General features: G+C 46.1%; 2 protein-coding genes across 2 annotated transcripts in view; one reads left to right on the forward strand and one right to left on the reverse strand.

The window, feature by feature from the left end:
* The window catches only part of pdcd11 (programmed cell death 11), a 22,444-nt gene extending 13,938 nt beyond the window's left edge, over window positions 1–8,506 (forward strand). The window contains exons 26-37 of the mRNA XM_012817174.2: window positions 663–840; window positions 1,190–1,249; window positions 1,379–1,501; window positions 1,885–2,007; window positions 2,716–2,872; window positions 3,027–3,161; window positions 3,400–3,567; window positions 4,127–4,377; window positions 5,283–5,451; window positions 5,785–5,938; window positions 6,286–6,451; window positions 7,918–8,506. Of these exons, the coding sequence (XP_012672628.2) occupies window positions 663–840; window positions 1,190–1,249; window positions 1,379–1,501; window positions 1,885–2,007; window positions 2,716–2,872; window positions 3,027–3,161; window positions 3,400–3,567; window positions 4,127–4,377; window positions 5,283–5,451; window positions 5,785–5,938; window positions 6,286–6,451; window positions 7,918–8,089 (1,856 nt within the window). The 3' untranslated portion in view covers window positions 8,090–8,506. The remainder of the gene's footprint in view (window positions 1–662; window positions 841–1,189; window positions 1,250–1,378; window positions 1,502–1,884; window positions 2,008–2,715; window positions 2,873–3,026; window positions 3,162–3,399; window positions 3,568–4,126; window positions 4,378–5,282; window positions 5,452–5,784; window positions 5,939–6,285; window positions 6,452–7,917) is intronic.
* Window positions 8,507–8,596: 90 nt separating this feature from the next.
* zgc:175214 (uncharacterized protein LOC557610 homolog) lies at window positions 8,597–19,215 on the reverse strand. Its single transcript, XM_012817175.3, has 6 exons — window positions 19,078–19,215; window positions 17,243–17,393; window positions 13,880–13,922; window positions 12,683–12,724; window positions 11,806–11,888; window positions 8,597–9,537 (listed from the first exon to the last, which is right to left on the reverse strand). Exons 1-6 carry the CDS (start codon window positions 19,100–19,102, stop codon window positions 9,405–9,407), a joined length of 477 nt encoding a protein of 158 aa, XP_012672629.1. The 5' UTR covers window positions 19,103–19,215; the 3' UTR covers window positions 8,597–9,404.
* Between the last annotated feature and the right edge of the window lie 785 nt (window positions 19,216–20,000).

Genomic DNA, 20,000 nt, shown 5'->3' on the forward strand with positions numbered 1-20,000 from the left:
TTTGAAATATTTCAAATGTCAGCAAGCGCTAGGCTTCCGAAACCACAGCTGTGGTGTAAGGCAGTTGTGTTGATGGCCAAGCACTAGGAAGTCATTGCTCCTTAAATGGCAGTCTTCATAGGCCAGGCACTGGAGGCAGCCTGTAGCCTGTGATTTAATGACTGAACTGAACGGATACTGGTTGGGGTAGTTAATATTGGATTTCTTTTCACCCCAAAGTACACTCACATATGATAAATATACCATAGCTAAGGGTGTTGCAAGTTATACCAAATTAAAACGGGGAGTGACAGGAACACCAAAAAAGAGCTCTGATTTTTGAGACGCTGATCACGGATATGAGGTTCAAACTCTCAAAATAAAACTGAGAGCTACGTTTGCACTGACACTCATTCTAGTATTGCATAACCACTTCGTGGCGCACACTAACACAACCAATAAGCCTCCCAGCATCCCAGACACTCTGCCTCCATGGTTACCAATTCTGCTGAGTCATCCTTGGTTCCCTGCTGTGTGCAAAATGCTGCCTGCTTCCCTTCCTCCGCCACTTCCCCACGAGAAATTACAGCAGCTCTCGTCTTCCTCCCCTGGGGGAGGAGGAGTGGTAGGGACGCAAAAACGAAATGACTAATTTCCTGTTTGTCGCTCACACACCCCCGCAGGGACCCACACATTGGCGCCGGGGAGCATCGTCATAGCAGCCGTGCGTAAGGTGACACCGCATGTGGGCCTGGCTCTCAAGCTGCCGTTCGCGGCCACGGGCACGGCGTCCCTCTTGGACCTGTCCGACAGCTACGCGCCCAATCCACTGCAGCAGTACCACGAGGACCAGCTGGTCAGGTGGGTGTCCACTCAGGGTCGTGGGGGGGTTAAAGGTCAATGTGATTTTTGACCATGTTTGGGTGGTCAAAGAGTAGTGAGCGAAATTAATGAATGATTGAGGGAGAGGGAACTATATTGATCCCCAAAGGAAATGAATGAATGAATGAATATGATGTCATGTGGTGTCTGTATGTCAGGGTACTGATAAAGCTTTATTGCTGTTGAGAGCCTCAAGGAGAGCAGGAAATGGCTGAGCGGAGGGGTTGTAATCTCTCAGCATTCATAGCCGTCAATTAATATGTTTGCCTAATAACAAATGTGAGAATCGATGTCTGAAATGTAAGGGAAGAATGTGTTCTTCTTTCAGGTGCTGCATTGTTGAAGTCAATAAAGAGAACAAATATCATGTGTCGCTCCGACCGGCAAGGTACGTGATTTCATTCAGATCTAGCATCAATGACTACATTCTCTGAACAACAAAATCCCCACTGTTAGCGAACATATTAGCTTCTTCATATAATACACTGTTGATCTCTTTTGCTGTGATGCCATGCAGGACTCACCCGGGAAAGAAGCTGCCAATCACAGACGCGGAGGTGCTCTCCATCGGGGAGCTGAAGGAGAGCCAGGTCCTACGGGGTTATGTGGCCACCGTGGGAGAGAAGGGCATTTTTGTCAGGTAACTTTGGTGTCATTTTTATTTGTGAGGTTATTTTATTTGGGCGTGAGGAAGCACTCACCGAAACAGTGGCTGTCCAGAGTAGATTCAGTAAGCGAGACTCTGCCTGGCTTTTGAGCGTAAAGTTGCTGAAACGTTGACAACGTAGCCACTCCTGTAGACAAATGGAGATGTTCAGTAACTTGGTATGCTAATTCAGAGAGCTAAGCGCTAAATGAATTCTGATGGACTAAGCTAAAATGCTAAGCTAATTTCATTTCCTCAGTATAGTATTTCTACTGAACTGAAGTGTTTTTTTTTTTTTTCTGCACTGTGAAAGTTACATGGAAATGTCAGAATGAAAAACTGGCCTGTGAAATGAATCTCGCTCTCTTGTGGAACAGGTTATCACGGACCATCACTGGGCGAGTGGAGTTTAAGAAGGCTACCAACTACTACGTGAGCGATCACAGTCTCTATTCTAAACACATACCGCAAGACACACTGCTCACTGTCAAAATTCTGAGGTAAGGCGTTAGGAGCATCAATAATGTGCTACGCTAAACACATGAAAACTTTATAGGTTGTATGAATGTCCTAGAATGACCTGAGGTAGATCTTTGGGAAACTTTGTGGCATATGAGGCTGAGATCTTTTTATGGGCTAGGCTCGTTCGTTTGTGCTGCTGTTCGTGTTTTTTGCTCGTTTGTTTTGTTGTTACTGAGTCACCGGCCACTTTCTCTGGAAAAAGCATTTCAACCTGACGTGACTCACCACTTCAACCACATCCCCCGTCTTCCAATTAAAAATTCTTGAATTTAATGAATGAAAGTACACCGAACAGGAAGAGGAGTAATAACGGCTGGCCCACTAGGGGATCCCACTTCTATCACTGTTAGCAAGGCTTATCATCTTGCACATGATTTACCCCACTTTATTTATTTCTCTCTGTACTTTATTTCTTCTCTTAATATTTCTCTTGTTCTGTCAGTGCCTTTGTTTATCTCACGGTCACTGTTCAGTATTTGGCATTTCGGCATTTTAGAGACAAAGGGCCTCAAACCTGTAGTTGTCTGGATCCATTGGAGTATTTAGTTGTATCGGTTATTAGGAAGCAAATCTTTTCAAACACCTTTTGAGTCGTTGTTTTTCTGTGGTGCCCAGTTGTGGTTACGGTTTTGCACGCAAATGATTAGAGAGGTGATCATTTTTGTTTGTTTGGTTTTCTTTTATAGTGTGAACAGCGAGAACAGCCATGTGGAACTGTCCACGCTCCCAAAGGACACCGGGGCGGCGGACATCCTCCCAGAGTCCCTTCACCTGCCGCTCAGGAAGCGACTGGAGAAGAAGAGGAAGAGGAAGATATCAGAGAGTGCAGCGGTAGTGGTAGCGGTAGGTTTCGTGTGTGTGTGTGTGTGTGGGGGAGATAACTTTGCTTTCACTGTTCAGTTAAAACCACTTATATGAGTTTCCAGTTTGCCAAGAAAGTATCATAAATGTTATAGTGCTCATTTTTAAAAAAAAAATTTTTTATTTATTGCTCTAGCAAGCTCCTGTGGAAAAGAAGAAGAAAAAGAGCAATAATAAGAAGAAGCCCAAGACGGAGACAGCTGACACTGACAGCGGGGTGGAGGTGTACTTCAGAGAGGAGGACACGGAGTCCTCTAAGAAAGCTCCAGCGGTAAGTCGACCTCTGACCTGTTCCCACTCTTTAGGGTTTCCTCACTTGACCAGCTCAGACCTTCACTCATCACCATTACATCACTATATATACTTAATACTAGATGGAGCCCTACTCCTGCCAAACAGAACAACAACAAAAAAAGCCATTGGCGGAGTTACAGAATCAATGTTTTGATGCTCTATTGGTTTATGTGTTTGTTTGTTGTGTTTATTTATCTTGTTCGTTCTGTCCGCAGAATGTTCCGGAATCTCAGCCTTCCACAGGCCCAGCGAGGTTGCAGGTGTCTGCCGGCTTCTCCTGGGACGCCAGCCTCAGCTCGCTCCGCCCCGCCACCGCCACAGCCGCCGCCAACCACGAGTCCAGCGGGGAAGAAGAGGAGGAAGAGCAGCAGGTGGAGAAGAAGGTAACACAGACCACTCTGCACATTTAACACACATGATGCACAGAGAGGAGTGTCCTCACTTGCCCCCTTGTGTAAACACAGAAGCACACACACATTCACGCAAAAACTCATATGCCCTCATAACTATACACAGACACACAGACACACAGACACACAGACACACAGACACACAGACACACAGACACACAGACACACAGACACACAGACACACAGACACACAGACACACAGACACACAGACACACCGACACACCGACACACCGACACACCGACACACCGACACACCGACACACCGACACACCGACACACCGACACACCGACACACCGACACACCGACACACCGACACACCGACACACCGACACACCGACACACAGACACACAGACACACAGACACACATTTGGGCATTCTAACAGTGGGATAAATTTCTGTGAATTACTTTTTTCACTCTCTCTCTCTCCTTCTTCCCTCCACCTCTCCCCATCTCGCTCTATCCCTCCCTCCCTCCCTCCCTCCCTCTCTCCCTATCCCTCCCTCTCGATCACCCTCTCCCTCCCTCCAGGCTCCAAAGAAGACCCGTAAGGCCCTGGAGGAGGAGTCTAAGCGTGAGGAGGCGGAGCTTCGACGCCAGGAGGTGGACCTGATGGACCCGGCGCAGCGTCCTCAGAGCGCGCACGCGTTTGAGCGCCTCCTGCTGGCCTCGCCCGACAGCTCGCTGGTCTGGCTGCAGTACATGGCCTTCCACCTGCAGGCCACCGAGATCGAGCAGGCCCGTGCCGTAGCAGAGCGCGCCCTCAAGACCATCTCCTTCAGGTGTGTGTGTGTGTGTGTGTGTGTGTGTGTGTGTGATCGAGCAGGCCCGCGCCGTAGCAGAGCGCGCCCTCAAGACCATCTCCTTCAGGTGTGTGTGTGTGTGTGTGTGTGTGTGTGTGTGTGTGTGTGTGTGTGTGTGTGAGATCGAGCAGGCCCGCGCCGTAGCAGAGCGCGCCCTCAAGACCATCTCCTTCAGGTGTGTGTGTGTGTGTGTGTGTGTGTGTGTGTGTGTGAGATCGAGCAGGCCCGCGCCGTAGCAGAGCGCGCCCTCAAGACCATCTCCTTCAGGTGTGTGTGTGTGTGTGTGTGTGTGAGATCGAGTAGGCCCGCGCCGTAGCAGAGCGCGCCCTCAAGACCATCTCCTTCAGGTGTGTGTGTGTGTTTGTGAATGCGTGTGTGTGTGTGTGTGTGTGTTTTCCTCTCCTACAAAGGGGTATGTTTGTGTTTGAGGTGGATGGAATGATGGACAGATCAAAGGAAAGAAAGAAACAAATAAAAAAAAGAAAGAAAGAACAAATGAAGAAAAAGAAAGGTGGGTGTGTGTGTGTGTTTTCCTCTCCTACAAAGGGGTATGTTTGTGTTTGAGGTGGATGGAATGATGGACAGATCAAAGGAAAGAAAGAAACAAATAAAAAAAGAAAGAAAGAACAAATGAAGAAAAAGAAAGGTGTGTGTGTGTTTGTGAATGCGTGTGTGTGTGTGTGTGTTTTCCTCTCCTACAAAGGGGTATGTTTGTGTTTGAGGTGGATGGAATGATGGACAGATCAAAGGAAAGAAAGAAACAAATAAAAAAAAGAAAGAAAGAACAATTGAAGAAAAAGAAAGGTGTGTGTGTGTGTGTGTGTGTGTGCGTGTGCGTGTGCGCGTGCGCATACACACCTGTAACGTCTCTATCCCACCTTTAGGGAGGAGCAGGAGAAGCTGAACGTGTGGGTGGCCCTGATGAACCTGGAGAACATGTACGGCACAGAGGAGAGCCTGCAGAAGGTGTTTGAGCGCGCCGTGCAGTACTGCGAGCCCATGCCCGTCTACCTGCGCCTGGCCGACATCTACGCCCAGTCCAACAAGATCAAGGTGGGACACACACACACCCCTCAACACACACACAGACAATATGAAATCCACCACACTTGCTTCCCCTGTTTGCATTGTTTTAACAATCGTAACATCGTGGTGCCAAAGCCTTCCAGTCCGATTACAGTATTCCAGTTGTCAGGGAAACAGTGTGTGTGTGTGTGTGTGTGTGTGTGTGGGTGTGTGTTTCTTTGTATGAGCATTTGTGTGGGTGGGTGGATGGCTGGATGTGCTGTGTGTGCTGGTATGAGTGTGTGTGTGTGTGTGTGTGCATGCTTTTCGGGCCTCGAGTTTCTGTGACTTGACGCGTGTTCTGTAATCGTGTGTGACTAGGAAGCCGAGAACATGTACAAGACCATGGTGAAGCGGTTCCGTCAGGAGTCGGCGGTGTGGCTGAGCTACGGAACGTACCTGGTGCGGCAGGGCCAGAGCGACGCCGCCAACGCCCTGCTGCAGAGGGCGCTCAAGAGCCTGTCCAGCAAAGAGCGTAAGAAGAACCCACACAGAGTGCTCCAGAAATGGCCATTTAGACACAACACAACACAACACAACAAGTGATATGCAAACCCATGCTGTGTACACAATTACGGTAACAATCACACAATCTAGAACTTTCTCACATGCATACACACACACACACACACACAACTGTATATACATTACATCATTAGCACTTTGATTAATTTAGCAAGTAGTTAGTAGTTAGTATGGAACTTGATGGAAAAAAAAATTTGGATCAGTGAAGTCTCTGGTCAGAGTGTTTGTATGCAGCTTCCATTCTGTCCCCGTTGCCATGTGAACAACAGCATGTGATGTACTCTATTCGCTCCCCAGATGTGGACTTGATCACCAAATTTGCTCGCCTGGAGTTCCAGCACGGCGACAAGGAGCGGGGCAGGTCAATGTTCGACAAGGTGCTGACCAGCTACCCCAAGCGCACCGACCTCTGGTCTGTCTTCATCGACCTGATGATCAAGCATGGCAGCCAACAGGAAGTTAGGTGAGTAACCACGGTAACTAATGCTAATGACCTGAAGGCTAATGCTAACTGAGGCTAACTTCCCAGCCCTGTGATGTGGATAGAATGGACTTGTTTCAACCTAAACCCAAAAAGTTAACTGAGGCCATTTTGTACTGTGTTATTGAGTAAGATGGTATTGTAGAACATGTCACCAAAAAAAAACCACGCCTTATAACTTTGCCTCGGTCACATGCAATGTTCTTTTGATAAAGTATAGTTGAATAACAGTTTGTTCTTGCAGTTCTGGTTAGAAATACTTTACAAATTACCTTGGGGTATTTCCAGAGGTTTTTGAGCAAGCTTTTGAAGTTCTGGAATTCTCCATCTCGAGCTAGAAAACGAGGTGATGTATACAAATATACTGTAGACCAACCAATACAGGCCAAAACATACACGCTAGCTCCACATCAAAAGCGTACATTGGGAGAAAAACAAACTATTAACTGTAACAGACTGGTTTTAATTTTTCTAGAAGTCACAATTCAGATCCATCCACTATGGCTGCCATATGGAGTTTTTTTGTTGTTGTTTTTTCCTGCTTTATGAATCAAAACAACTGCTTTTCCAAGAAGGTGGAATAAATATATAAATAAATGTATTATAATTTATTATAACATATATTATTATCAAGGAAATTGTCAAGGAAACGCAGTCCTGAAGCTAAAGGCGTCAGAAAAAGAAAAAAAAACACTCAACAATGACTCAGGCCTAGTGCAATAGGCATAGGCCTGTCGATACATTTACATTTACATTTAGTCATTTAGCAGATACCACCATCTTAAAGGACCAACTGCTGACAGAGGCTTAAATTGCTGTGATTAGAGAACAAAGACAATCATGTGCTTATCGAGTACTTGAAGTTGCTGGATTCCTATGAGTGATCGACTGGTCAACTGGTAATTTGAGATTCTCTTCTATGGAGCCTCTGTAGATTAATTATGTTGTGCGCAATAACTTGTCCCCCCTCCCCCCCCCCTAGATAAAAACGATCTCCTAACAGGACTTTAGGGGCTCTGTACTCTTCATCTGTCCCCCAATGAAACATTGCACAGATAGCAGTGGACCTTGTATGCAGCAAATAGTTGCCATGAAATCTATCTGGACACACTGGTTTGATCTCCAGCACCCCATGACCTGCATTTGGTTTTCTAACCACAGTGAGACAATGTTTTTGGATTCAGAGTTGGTAAGGCAAAATTGAAACGGCGTTAGACGGGCAGTATCTGAAATGGAAGGGAACAGGCCTAAGCTTGGTTTTACCTCAGGGAAATCTCGACACGCTGATTCGATCAGCAGCTGCTCATGAACTCCGAATTGGTTCTCCGAAACTAAAAAACATTGTGTCGTTTGAACACGGCGGATTTGGAATGGCAGCATCCGAGAGGGAAGAGAGTCTGCACATAAACTGACTGTGTTTCCTCGTGTGTGTGTGTGTGTGTCCTCAGGGAGCTGTTTGACCGTGTGATCCACCTGAGCGTGGCGGTGAAGCGGATCAAGTTCTTCTTCAAGCGCTACCTGGAGTACGAGAAGAAGAACGGCACGCCGGAGACCATCCAGGCCGTCAAGCAGAAGGCCCTGGAGTACGTGGAGAACAAGGGGACCGTGGAGGCCAGCTAGAGCCAAGATGTCCCACACACACACACACACACACACACACACACACACAGAGAAGGCCTACAAGAAGAGACCAGGAATGCTCTGAATACCTGTGGTCACTTTCACTCACAGGCAGAGACACACCTGGTTCCCCATATGATGATTTGATAAGATCATCTTACTGGACTGATGCATACTGGATGGTGAAGCTGGATGAAGGTTTAATGTAACGAGTGAACATGGCTGCGTGCGTCTACAGAGAAAGGGTTGAATGGGTCTGTGTGGACATTTTTAATACATGTGTAATTTATACTAGCTGCAAGACCTTCAGCTGCTATCAAAATACTTTCTCTCTATGTTCTGAAAAATGTTGCGTTGCAGTGCATTGAGGCAGTGTGTCTTGTGCGTTTTTGTAATAAAACAACCAGTGATTTCAGTAGAGACGGTCACCGTCATGTTCAGTCAGTCTTGTGCACTTGTGTGTTTGCATGAACCGTTCTTCAAAGACCACTCCAGGCGAAGGGCAAGTGACCCACAAAAACATTACACTTTTATTTTAAAACCATCAAACGATACAAAATGAAACTTGGAAGAGGAAGAGAGACAAGTGGCCGCTCGAGGCCCTATTCACACGTACTCACAGACAGGGCAGATCTACTTCTACCCTTTTATCGCCCTGTTCTTTTTTTTTTTTGTTTCTTTCTTTCCTTCTTTCTTTCAAGATGACTCAGCCTGGCTTTGTATTAGCTGGTGTGGCCATACAGTGGATCTGGTTATAGGCAGATAGTATATTGGATGTTGCAGTTCATCGCAGTGCGTTCGCTCACTACAGCATAGTCCAAAGTGAGCAGAAAGAGCTGATTACACTGGATGTTTGTCATACAAGGTGTGGTGGTGACTGGTGTGTGTTTGTGTGTGTGTGTGTGTGTTTTACATAGATTTCATAAAATCTCATGCTAACTTTGTGTTTACACACATATTTAGAGTTGAAGAGACATCCACACCCCACCCCACTGTCCCACATCTATTTAGTTCGCTTTCTCGTCACTATTTTAATAACACTTTCTGCTCTCCCTATATCTAACCCTCTCCTCACCCTCCCCCCCTCCATCCCGGTGGTGCCTGACGCCAGTGTGACCAGTTCTGAGCACGAGAGTCTGTTCACCATGCTGTCGTGTGGTTGGACAAATGGTTTGCTAATAACTGCCACTTCTGTGGCTTGTGAGGACCTTTTGACCTCCGACCGGGCGACCCCGTCATGTGTGAGTAAGTCTTACGGGGGATCTGTTAGCGCTGTCCGGCTTCCGGTTCGGTTTTGGTTGGAGTCGGGGTCGGGTCAGACCTCTTCAGGGTCCTGCGGGCCTTCGGTTACCCGTGGCGGCGGCGGTGTCTCGTCGGCCGGGACACGGAGGATGGCCTTGTTGCACATGGGGCACACGCTGCGGATCTCCAGCCACTTCAGCAGGCACCTGACGAGGAAGAGGAGGAGGAGGAAGAGGGGACACATGGATTAACAGAGGAAGAGTGGAGGGGGGGAGGAGGAGGACAGATGGAGAAGAAGGGGGGAGGAAGAGGGGAAACATGGATTAACAGAAGAAGAGTGGAGAGGGGGAGGTTTAAGTGGAGAGAAGAAAAGTGAAAATGAGATACAGGGGAGTGGGTGAATAAGAGACAACAAATGGATAAAATGAACGGGAAAGTAATTAAAGTAATGAAAGCATTCAAGCGAAAAGAGAAAAACGGGAAGAAAAGAGAATGATAAGAGCGGGAGGGGGGAGGGGGGGAGGAGGGGGTTCAAAATGGAAACAGACGAGAGGGACAGAGAAGAGAAAGAATGTCCCATCAGTCATCAGCATCAGTAATACATCTGTCAGTGCCAGGGGCATCCGGCAGGCATCATTTAACCCGGCAGCCCGGCAGTAAAACTCAGAGACCGTATAAGAGGGGCGGCCTGAGCTTCATTAAAACATACTTATAATATATTGCTAATATGATTTCAGTGTGTTTCTCTGATCCCTTTCCCTACCAACCCTTCCATTTTGCTCGTGTACTTCGAGATAACCAGAGAATGAGGGACAAAAGGCTCAACTGGCCTTCGTACCTGTGGCTCAACGAGGAGAGCAAGGTGCTCTGCGGTGCAAGCCGCTTTGGATGAAAAAATATCTACTAACTGACTTCATTTCAAAATAAATCCCACACGTCTACAGGTCGGAGGAATTGGCTGACGACGCCTGCATCCATCATACCTCATCCATCATCCTGACTAGCATCAGATATGCAACGTGGTAGCACCCAAATGCTGTTGTTTCACCCACAGGGCCTGCTATCTCGGGCAACCGGTCCAGCCAGTAAAAATCAGATGCATGACAGGCTGAGGCCCAAGGGCCAAGTCTTATCGGTGAACAGCCCTGGCATGGTGGTTGCCGGAGCCCACATGAAGCCCTGTCGGTCGATCCGGGGGGGGGCGTGGGGTGGGTGGGTGTGTGTGTGGTGTTGTCACGTGAGGAGTCGAGATGGGGCAGATTAGCGGAGCGGAGCGGAGTCAGCTGTGCTCCGGCTCGACTGGAATGGGAACACTCTCAGCCACGCAGGGCGGCCGCAGATAAAGCTGCCTGACCAGATCGGCCCAGAGCTGACCTCAGACGGCACACAGGAGTTCACATCCCAGACTCCACGCTGCTAAACGGCCACTGTTGCGATAAGCTCACATATTTAGCCATTTCTGTGATTCTGTGCTTTTGGCAGAAGATAAGAAAATCTGCCACTGACTGATGGAAAAGAGAATAACTGGCTTTAGAAGCAAGTAAATAGATTGATGGTCACTATCACCCCCCCTCCCCCATTACACTGTAACTATACCATGCAATAAAGTACTGTGTAATATTCTTATCATCATTGTGTACGGACACTTTGACATGGAGTACTTGTAGAACACTAACCCTAATATGCATTTTATGTAATAATAAGTATCAAACTAATGTTGCACTTTGAGACCACTGCTCTAAGTGAAGGCAGAGCTACACTGTAATGCCGGTGTCATAACACACAAGTGTGGCCATTTGTTCTGCTTGCTTTAGATTTGCCACCAGAGGCCCAATGCATAATGAACTCCTCAAGGCTAAGATTAAGACTCAAGGCTAAGTGTGAGACAACGTGAACTTGGAGAAAAATATTTTCTTTATAGTGAGGACACAATGAAGTCTTAGCCCTGGTAATAACATTAAGCTGCCGTAACAACATAATAAACTCCAGTTACGTCAAGAATGTTGAACTTCTCTCTCAGGGGTGTCTTGGGCATCGTCACTGAAACTTGTCACGTGTGTGCGCCACCATATTTTTACAAGAAACATTTCAGGATTATTCTGTGATTATGATTTTCGCCAGAACTTTCCCAACAAGAAAACAACCGAGTGTTACGATTACACAATCGGAACACTGCTATTCAACTTCATTAGAAAAAGGTCTGGAATGTTGTGTGAACACGGCGTTCCCCCTGCCAAACCTCTCAAGCTCCTACAAGTAGCACAGACCGCCGAGCCAGTAGACAGCAGAGGAACGTCTGGTAAGACATAGCTCCCATAACGTTCTGGTACTCAGTGAGGGGAGTGAAGGAGAGAGAGAGGGAGACAGAGAAATGGTCTGGAGAGGGGGAGAGAAGAGAAGGAGTGAGGGAGTAGGAGAGCAAAAGGATAGAAAGGGAGAGAAGAGAAGAGGAGAGAAAAAGGTTTGTGACTTACTTCTTGTGGAAGGTGTGAGAGCAGGGGCACACCCCCAGCTCGTCTCTGCTCTTGAATTCCTCCAGGCAGACTGCACAGGGCTGCTGCAGAAGAGAGAGAGAGAGAGAGAGAGAGAGAGAGAGAGAGAAAAGGGGGTTAGGTTTGACCTGGCTCAGACTCGTGGACCGCAAACAGAAAAATGCTTGAGGAAGTGGGAGTGAAAAACGAAGAAGAGAGATAGCGAGAGAGAAGAATGAGACGAAGAAGAGAGATAGTGAGAGAGAAGAATGAGACGAAGAAGAGAGATAGTGAGAGAGAAGAATGAGACGAAGAAGAGAGATAGTGAGAGAGAAGAATGAGACGAAGAAGAGAGATAGTGAGAGAGAAGAATGAGACGAAGAAGAGAGATAGTGAGAGAGAAGAATGAGACGAAGAAGAGAGATAGTGAGAGAGAAGAATGAGACGAAGAAGAGAGATAGTGAGAGAGAAGAAGGAGACGAAGAAGAGAGATAGTGAGAGAGAAGAATGAGACGAAGAAGAGAGATAGTGAGAGAGAAGAAGGAGACGAAGAAGAGAGATAGTGAGAGAGAAGAATGAGACGAAGAAGAGAGATAGTGAGAGAGAAGAAGGAAAGAGAGCGAGAAAAGGGAAGGGGGGGGGGGTCACAGCATGGGGGCCCCATTTAACACACACACTTGTGTTTTCACTGAGCTGTAGCTTCTGCTCCTGTGTAGATGTGGCCAACTTGAAAAAAGGTGTGTGTTTGTTTCTTTGTTTGTTGCTTGGTTGGTCGGCTTCATTTTTTTAGCAGGTCAAAGCTGAGAATGTACAGACTCTGACTTTATGAAAAGCAGTGGGCCCAACACAAAGAAATGAGACGTAAGAAATGGACACTTACTCCGAGCAGAGACAGCTTCTTCCCTGCGCCTTTAAGAACAACCTAGAAAAGAGAAACCCACTGTTCTTTAATGTCTGCAGTACAACCTCAAGTCTTCAAGATTACTCAAATATGCATTTGACTTGTGAAATCCTGAAACGGTGTGGTCAAAGTCATATTCATATCAGTCTTTCGTAAGGTACACACTTCAGCTGAGCCGCTGATAAAGTTTTTGTGTGTGTGTGTGTGTGTGTGTGTGTGTGTGTGTGTGTGTGTGTGTGTGTGTGTGTAGATGTGAGCTTAAAAATGGTGAAGACATTTCGCGGCGCGGTGTTTGAATTTTCACCACTGTCTGACATTCCACCATGCCAGCACCCCCCCCCCCCCACCCCCCCCGCCCAACACACACACACACTCTTATTTTAAAACAAAACACAGTGGCACTTGAATGTACACCAGACTATGTAATATAATGTACACCAGACTATGTAATATAATGTACACCAGACTATGTAATATAATGTACACCAGACTATGTAATATATCTCCATATGTCATGAAGGTCATCTGTGAAGGGGCTAGATTGGGTTTCATCAGCTGTATGACCACAGCGGGTGTTAAATGGAGGTGATATTTATAACACACATATACACACACACACACTATAATCCCCTCCCCCCACCCCCAAACACACACACTATAAGCCCCCACCCCCAAACACACACACACACACTATAAGCCCCCCCCCCCCCCAAAAAAAAAACACACACACCATAAGTCTCCCCAACCCACACACACACACACACACACACACACTATAATCCCCCCCCAAACACACATACACACACACACACACTATAAGCCCCCCCCCCCCCAAAAAAAACACACACACCATAAGTCTCCCCAACCCACACACACACACTCACTATAAGCCCCCCCAAATACACACACCATAAGACGCCCCCCCCCCCACACACACACACACACACACTGTAAGCCCCTCCGCCCCCAAACACACACACACCGTAAGTCTCCCCAACCCACACACACACACACACACACACCGTAAGTCTCCCCAACCCCCACACACACACACACCGTAAGTCTCCCCAGCACCCACACACACCGTAAGTCTCCCCAGCACCCACACACACACACACACACACACTATAGGTTCCCCGTGTCCCATGGTAATAAAAGTAGCCTCAGACACTGTACCTCGTTGTAACTGTACTGCTCCCTTGGTCCCTGCTGTTTCAACCTACATGGAAAAGGAGAGAAACAAAAAAAAAAATCACACATTCAGATACTGTGTGTGAACGCTGGCAGCCAGCCAAGTGCCACAGAGAGACACATACCATAATACGACCACATAATACATTCACAGGGCCTCGCTAGGTACACTACGCCTCGCTGCATAATACTGAATTCATGACATTTATCACTCACGAGATAAGAAGAGATGGTGTTTTTGAATAGACACACATTTCTACACAGGGAACTAGTTAAAATCGTCGGGCCGGTTTTGTTAGCCTTGAAAATCGTTGGCCTATAGTCACAGTGCGGACTTAAAGGCCATATCAAAACTGAAGGCAGCTAACTGCCACGTATACACAGTATATTCACAGGGCGATGGTGCACAAAACATTCATTTCTGTTCAGCTTTTTATACAACACCCTTACTAATCTGACAGATTACTTGCTCCACACCTGTCAACCTACAAGTCATAGTACTTTGTCTTATTTGTGTATCAAAAATGAAATAGGAATTTGTTGACAAAAGTCATGCAATGTTTTACATTGTACGCATAGTGTAACAGATGCATGCTTTAGTGCTGCTGTCATCGGTCTCATGATGATGATGAAGTAACCAAGGAAACAGGTCTGTGACACCGACTCAGGGTCAGTGGGAGGAGGTCAAATACCATTGCTTAAGGACAGCTGATGACACATTTCTGCCAGTCACTGCGTAACGACAGAGAAACATCTAAAACCTCATCTACAGAAAAAAATCAGTTCTTCATTCTAGAAAGGAGGACATTTTAGCAGACCTCAAATGTCTGACAGAGAGAAAACACACACACACTCACACACACACACATACCTACATATACACACAGAAAGATAAGAGTGACATGATGTTTGACTAAGTGTGTTTTCAGGTTCTCTGGAAATATCAGTCTGAGTGGAGAAATTATGTTAATTTGTGATTATTATTTTTTTTGTTATTTGAAAATGGATTTAAAGGGAATCCATGAAAATCGCATTCAGAGGGAGGGCTGGAGCACTTTGTCCAGAGACAGATTAGCCTGAGATCAGAAGAGGTAGCAGCTGGCGGCCATGTTGAAGGGAGGGTGGAGGGTGAGAGGGGGCGCTTGGCTTGCATGTGTGTAGGGTCTGTGTATACAGTATTTGTGTGTGTGTGTGTGTGTGTGTGTGTGTGTGTGTGTGTGTGTGTGTGTGTGTGTGTGTGTCTGTGTGTGTGTTTGTGTTTGTGTGTTGTAAATGTGTTGATGTCTGTGGGTGGGTGTATGCATATGTCTCAGAGTCTGTCACTATGTATGTGAGCCAATTGGTGTGTGTCTGTCTGTGTTGCACACGTGTAAATGTATACAGTATACGACAGCATGCAAACGTCTGGGCACTCCAGTCAAAATTTCTGTTTCTGAGAATAGTTAAAGTAACACTATGGAGTTTCTGGAGCCGCCAGCTAGGGGGCTACTTTCTGCTGGACTATTCAGTAACTTATTTGCTGTCTTGCTTTGTCTTGTGTTGCACTTGCTTGATGTTTGACTGTGTTAGGAAAGTTGTTGACTCGCTAGTTTGTCATAAACAAGGTAAGCACATTTCAAGTTTAGCCGCTAGCAAGACATCTTGTTAGCGATGTTAGCAAGCTTGTTATAACACGCTTGGCCATTGATGCTAGTAATAAGTGCTCTCGCGTCGGCTTCTTTGTAATGTTATGGGATGGCTATGTTGGCTAGCTTGCCAACAACTTTCCTAACAGTCAAACATCAAGCAAGTGCAACACAAGACAAAGCAAGACAGCAAATAAGTTACTGAATAGTCCAGCAGAAAGTAGCCCCCTAGCTGGCAGCTCCAGAAACTCCATAGTGTTACTTTAAGTCAGTAGAAGATGAACTGATTTCCAAAAGGCATAGAGTTAAAGGTGAAACATTCTTTTCAACATTTTAAGCAAGATTAGAGGATTATTTTTGTTTTGACTGGGGAAAATCAGTCTGTTTCTCACCCCAAGAGATTTGGGCTCTCAGATAACTTTTACTAAGGTCTCAGACCTTAATTAGCTTATTGGGTTGTGGCTTGCTCACAATCATCGTTAGGAAAGGCCAGGCGAGGCAAATTCCAAAGCTTTATAAAAAATGAAACTTTGTCCCAACAATCAGCAGCCATGGGCCCCTCTAAGCCTAGCACTCTGAAAATTAAAATAAATAATGCCTACAAAACAGGAGAAGGCTATAAGAAGATAGCAACGGAATTTTCATGTAGCCATTTCCTCAGTTTGTAATGTAATTCAAAAATGGCAGTTAACAGGAGCAGTGAAGGTCAAGTTGGAAGACCAAGAAAACTTTCTGGGGGAACTGTTCGTAAGGTTGCTAGAAAGGCCAATCAAAATCCCTGTTTGACTGCAGAAGACCTTCAGGATAGATTTAGCAGACTCTGGAGTAGTGGTGCACTGTTCTACTGCCGGTGAGTCACTCGAAGAAAACCTTATCTGCATCTTCAATACAAAATTCAGCATCAAGAACATCTGAACAAGCCTGATGCATTGTAGAAACATGTCCCGTGGACTGATAAAGTTCAAATAGAATTGTTATGGCCACAATGTAAACGGGTATGTTTGGAGGAAAAAGGGTGCAGAACTATGGACTAACTCAGAGGCACAAGCTGAAGGTTTTGCCATGACCAGTCACCTGACCTAAACCTCATTGAAAATCTGTTAATCGAAGAGCAGCACATGCAAAACGGCCCAAGAATCTCACAGAACTACAAGCCTTTTGCTAGGAAGAATGGGCGTAAATCCCCCAAACAAGAATTGAAAGACTCTTTTTACACGCTATGATAACTTGCCAAAGGGGGTGTTACTAAGTACTGGCCATGCAGGGAGCCCAAGCTTTTGCTTCGGGCCCTTTCTCCTCTTTTGTTATTTTGAAAAGGTGGAAATACCAAAAGGAAATCTTTCTTAAAACATTAAAGAAATGTGTCATCTTTAACTTTTGGAAATGAGGTCATCTTTTACTCGCTTTGTTATTCACAGTAACAAAAATTTTGACCCTGGGGTGCCCAAATGTTTTGCATGTTACTGTGTGTGTGTGTGTGTGTGTGTGTGTGTGTGTGTGTGTGTGTGTGTGTGTGTGTGTGTGTGTGTGTGTGCATGTACATGTGTGTATATGTTTGTGTCTGTGTGTGTGTCTATGTTGACATTGTGTCAGTCAGTGTGCATTAAATATGTGGCTGTTTGTGTGTGAACATATGTCTCAGGGTGTGTGTGTGTGTGTGTGTGTGTGTGTGTGTGTGTGTGTGTGTGTGTGTGTGTGTGTGTGTGTGTGTGCAAAAGGGCACCTAAAGAGGTAGCAGCAGAAAATGACGCTGAGCATGAAGACGAACAGGCCGATGCCCAGCACGATGACGTAGACGTTGAGGGGCAGGTGGTACACATCCTCAGACGTCATCTCGCAGTCCGAGCGCTGTAGTCCCAGACCACAGAGGCATCCTGGGAGAACGGGGAAGAACACAAAGGGCATCACACACAAAGTAATAATCAATTAATCAACCAAACAATCAATCTGTCTATCAATCAAGCTGTCAATCAATCAATCAATATGTCTGTCTGAGCGCTGCAGTCCCACACCACAGAGGCATCTTGGGAGAACCAGTACAAACACACATGACATCAAACACAGAGGAGTAATTATCTGTCTAACTCTCTATCTACCTACCTATCTATCTGTCTGTTTCTCATGTATCTATCTAACAAACTCTCTGTCTGTCTTTCTGTCTAGCAAACTACCTGTCTGTCTTTCTGTCTAGCAAACTATCTGTCTGTCTGTTTCTCAGAAATCTCTGTCTATCTTCCTTTACTCTCACATGTATCTATCTAACAAACTATCTGTCTGTCTTTCTGTTGGTTAGTCAGAGGGCCGCAGTTCTAGAGCACAGAGGCCACTCTCCACTATCTGTCTGTCCGTCTGTGTGTCTGTCTGTCACTGTCTGTCTGCCTGCCTGCCAGTCTGTCTGCCTACCTCCCTAATCTTTCTCTCATCTTTCTCTCTTGCCTCTCTGCCTCTCTTCTCTCCCCCACTACCTCTCTTTTAGTGTCCATCCCCCCTTTTGTGTGTGCAACAGTATCTATCATAAAAGCCATGGGTAAATATTTGGGGAAGGGAGAGGTTGAGCAGAAAGTAGACATGTAAACAACCATGAAGCAAGAAGGAAAATAAGAAGGGGGCAACGAAAGAGATGAAACAGTGGGATTTGACAACAGCATGACTTGAAAGAAAATAAAAAAAGGGGGTGAAGAGATGAGATTACATGAAAAAGAAGAAGAGAGGAGAGTCGAAAGTTAAGCGCTTCGTGTTTTCTGGCCGCCGTCCCACTTCCTCGGTGCCAAGAAGAGCCTGGGTAATTGGCCGTGCACAAAGCAAACATGGACGATTGTGGCGACACTTCCGCCATGCCACCATCTGGTACTTAGAGATGGGGGAAGGCAGCTGGTGTGTGTGTCAGTTGTGAGGGAGATTCTATTCAGAAAAAAAATCTCTCTCTCTCTCTCTTTGGGCACCACAGAAGTATTAAAACAGTTCAAAGTAGCGGTTTAGCTTCCTAGCCTCTCTGACAAGGGCACAGTCACACAGCAAATACAAGTCAATTGAGCCTTGCACAGTAGCATTACTGTGAGTGACTCCTAAATGACAGAGTGAATCCTTTAAATGTTGAGGTGATTCAATGGGGTGCTGCTGACAGCATGGAGATTATAGGAGGCTTAAGAGATTTTAATGGGGAGAGGGTTTTTAGCTTTAGGTGTGTTTAAAACTGAGGAGGTGGCTAGGATACGTTGGGGGGGGGGGGGGGGTATGTTGAGAGCCTTATGCCTAGTCAAGAAAGACAGACTTAAGGTTGATCCCATTCGAAGCGTCAGCAAAATTGAAGCCATAGACAATAACGCATACAACTAATGACATGTCTGTTGGGGGGGCTACAATAAGCTTAACATGACCCGACACTGAACAGGGAATGTGTTTCCCCAAACTCTTCCATCCCAGACGCAAACACTCAACCAACCCCCCCCCACACACACACACACATATACACACACACACACACACACACACACACACACACAAACACACGCTATAGCTTTGTGTCACCGTGGCAGACATTTCGTACAAGACACTTACCGTTACACCATTGGAATGGTTGCATGAAATCCGACACTCGGTCACTCGGTCCTGCCGCTATAAATTCAGGAGGCTTGCAAGTAGTGGAGATAGTCGCGGTGGTGGTTGTGTTGTGTGCGTGTGTCTGGGGGGGGGGGGGGGGGGAGAGTTCTGACGGATGGTTCTTTTGTTGAAGGGGGGGTGGGGGGTACAGAAGTCTTCCAGTAACTACGCTCTAAGCAGAGTGGGAGTAGTAGTAAGACCTCGACCTTGACGTTGGAAAGCAGAGCGTCTTTTCAGTTTCTGTTTTTTTTTTTCTCTCTCTCTTTCCCCTTTCACAAAAAGACCAACTGTAAATAGAGTATTTTGAACTGGAGTTATGACACTTCGACGTCAAGTCCACTGTCAACAATAAACAGATTCTTGACCTGGCTGTGCAACCTAAGGTCTTCAGCAGTCCGCTGCCATGCCTGGGCTCTTTACTCAGTATAATCCACGTTTGTTTTCTATTTGTTTATCCTTCTTCTCCTTTGCCTGTTTGTCTATTTCTCTTTGTCAGTGATGTTGGCGTCCCACGGTTCGGTTGTCACTGACAGATAGCAGAAAACAGTCTGTTGTTATCATGTATTTTTGTCCTTGAATCTCCACAAGAAGTTAATGATGCTCCTGGAAGAATGCTGAGGTACAATGACAGACACGAACGCAGACAGCTATACCAACAACATATATAACTATATATCTATGTATATCATGCAAGTATTAAGACTAGATGAATACCTAATTCAACGTAGAACACGGCAGATGGCTTGTCTTTACCTCTGAGGACGTGCGATCTTCCTCTGATCCAGTGGAGGACTACGCCAGATCACAATGACATTGTGTCAAGTCTGGCTGAATTCAGCGCAATAGCCTGGAAACAGTCATTGCTTTGTTCTCCTCCACAG

The sequence above is a fragment of the Clupea harengus genome, chromosome 24 (genome assembly GCF_900700415.2).
Source record: "Clupea harengus chromosome 24, Ch_v2.0.2, whole genome shotgun sequence".
NCBI lineage: Eukaryota > Metazoa > Chordata > Actinopteri > Clupeiformes > Clupeidae > Clupea > Clupea harengus.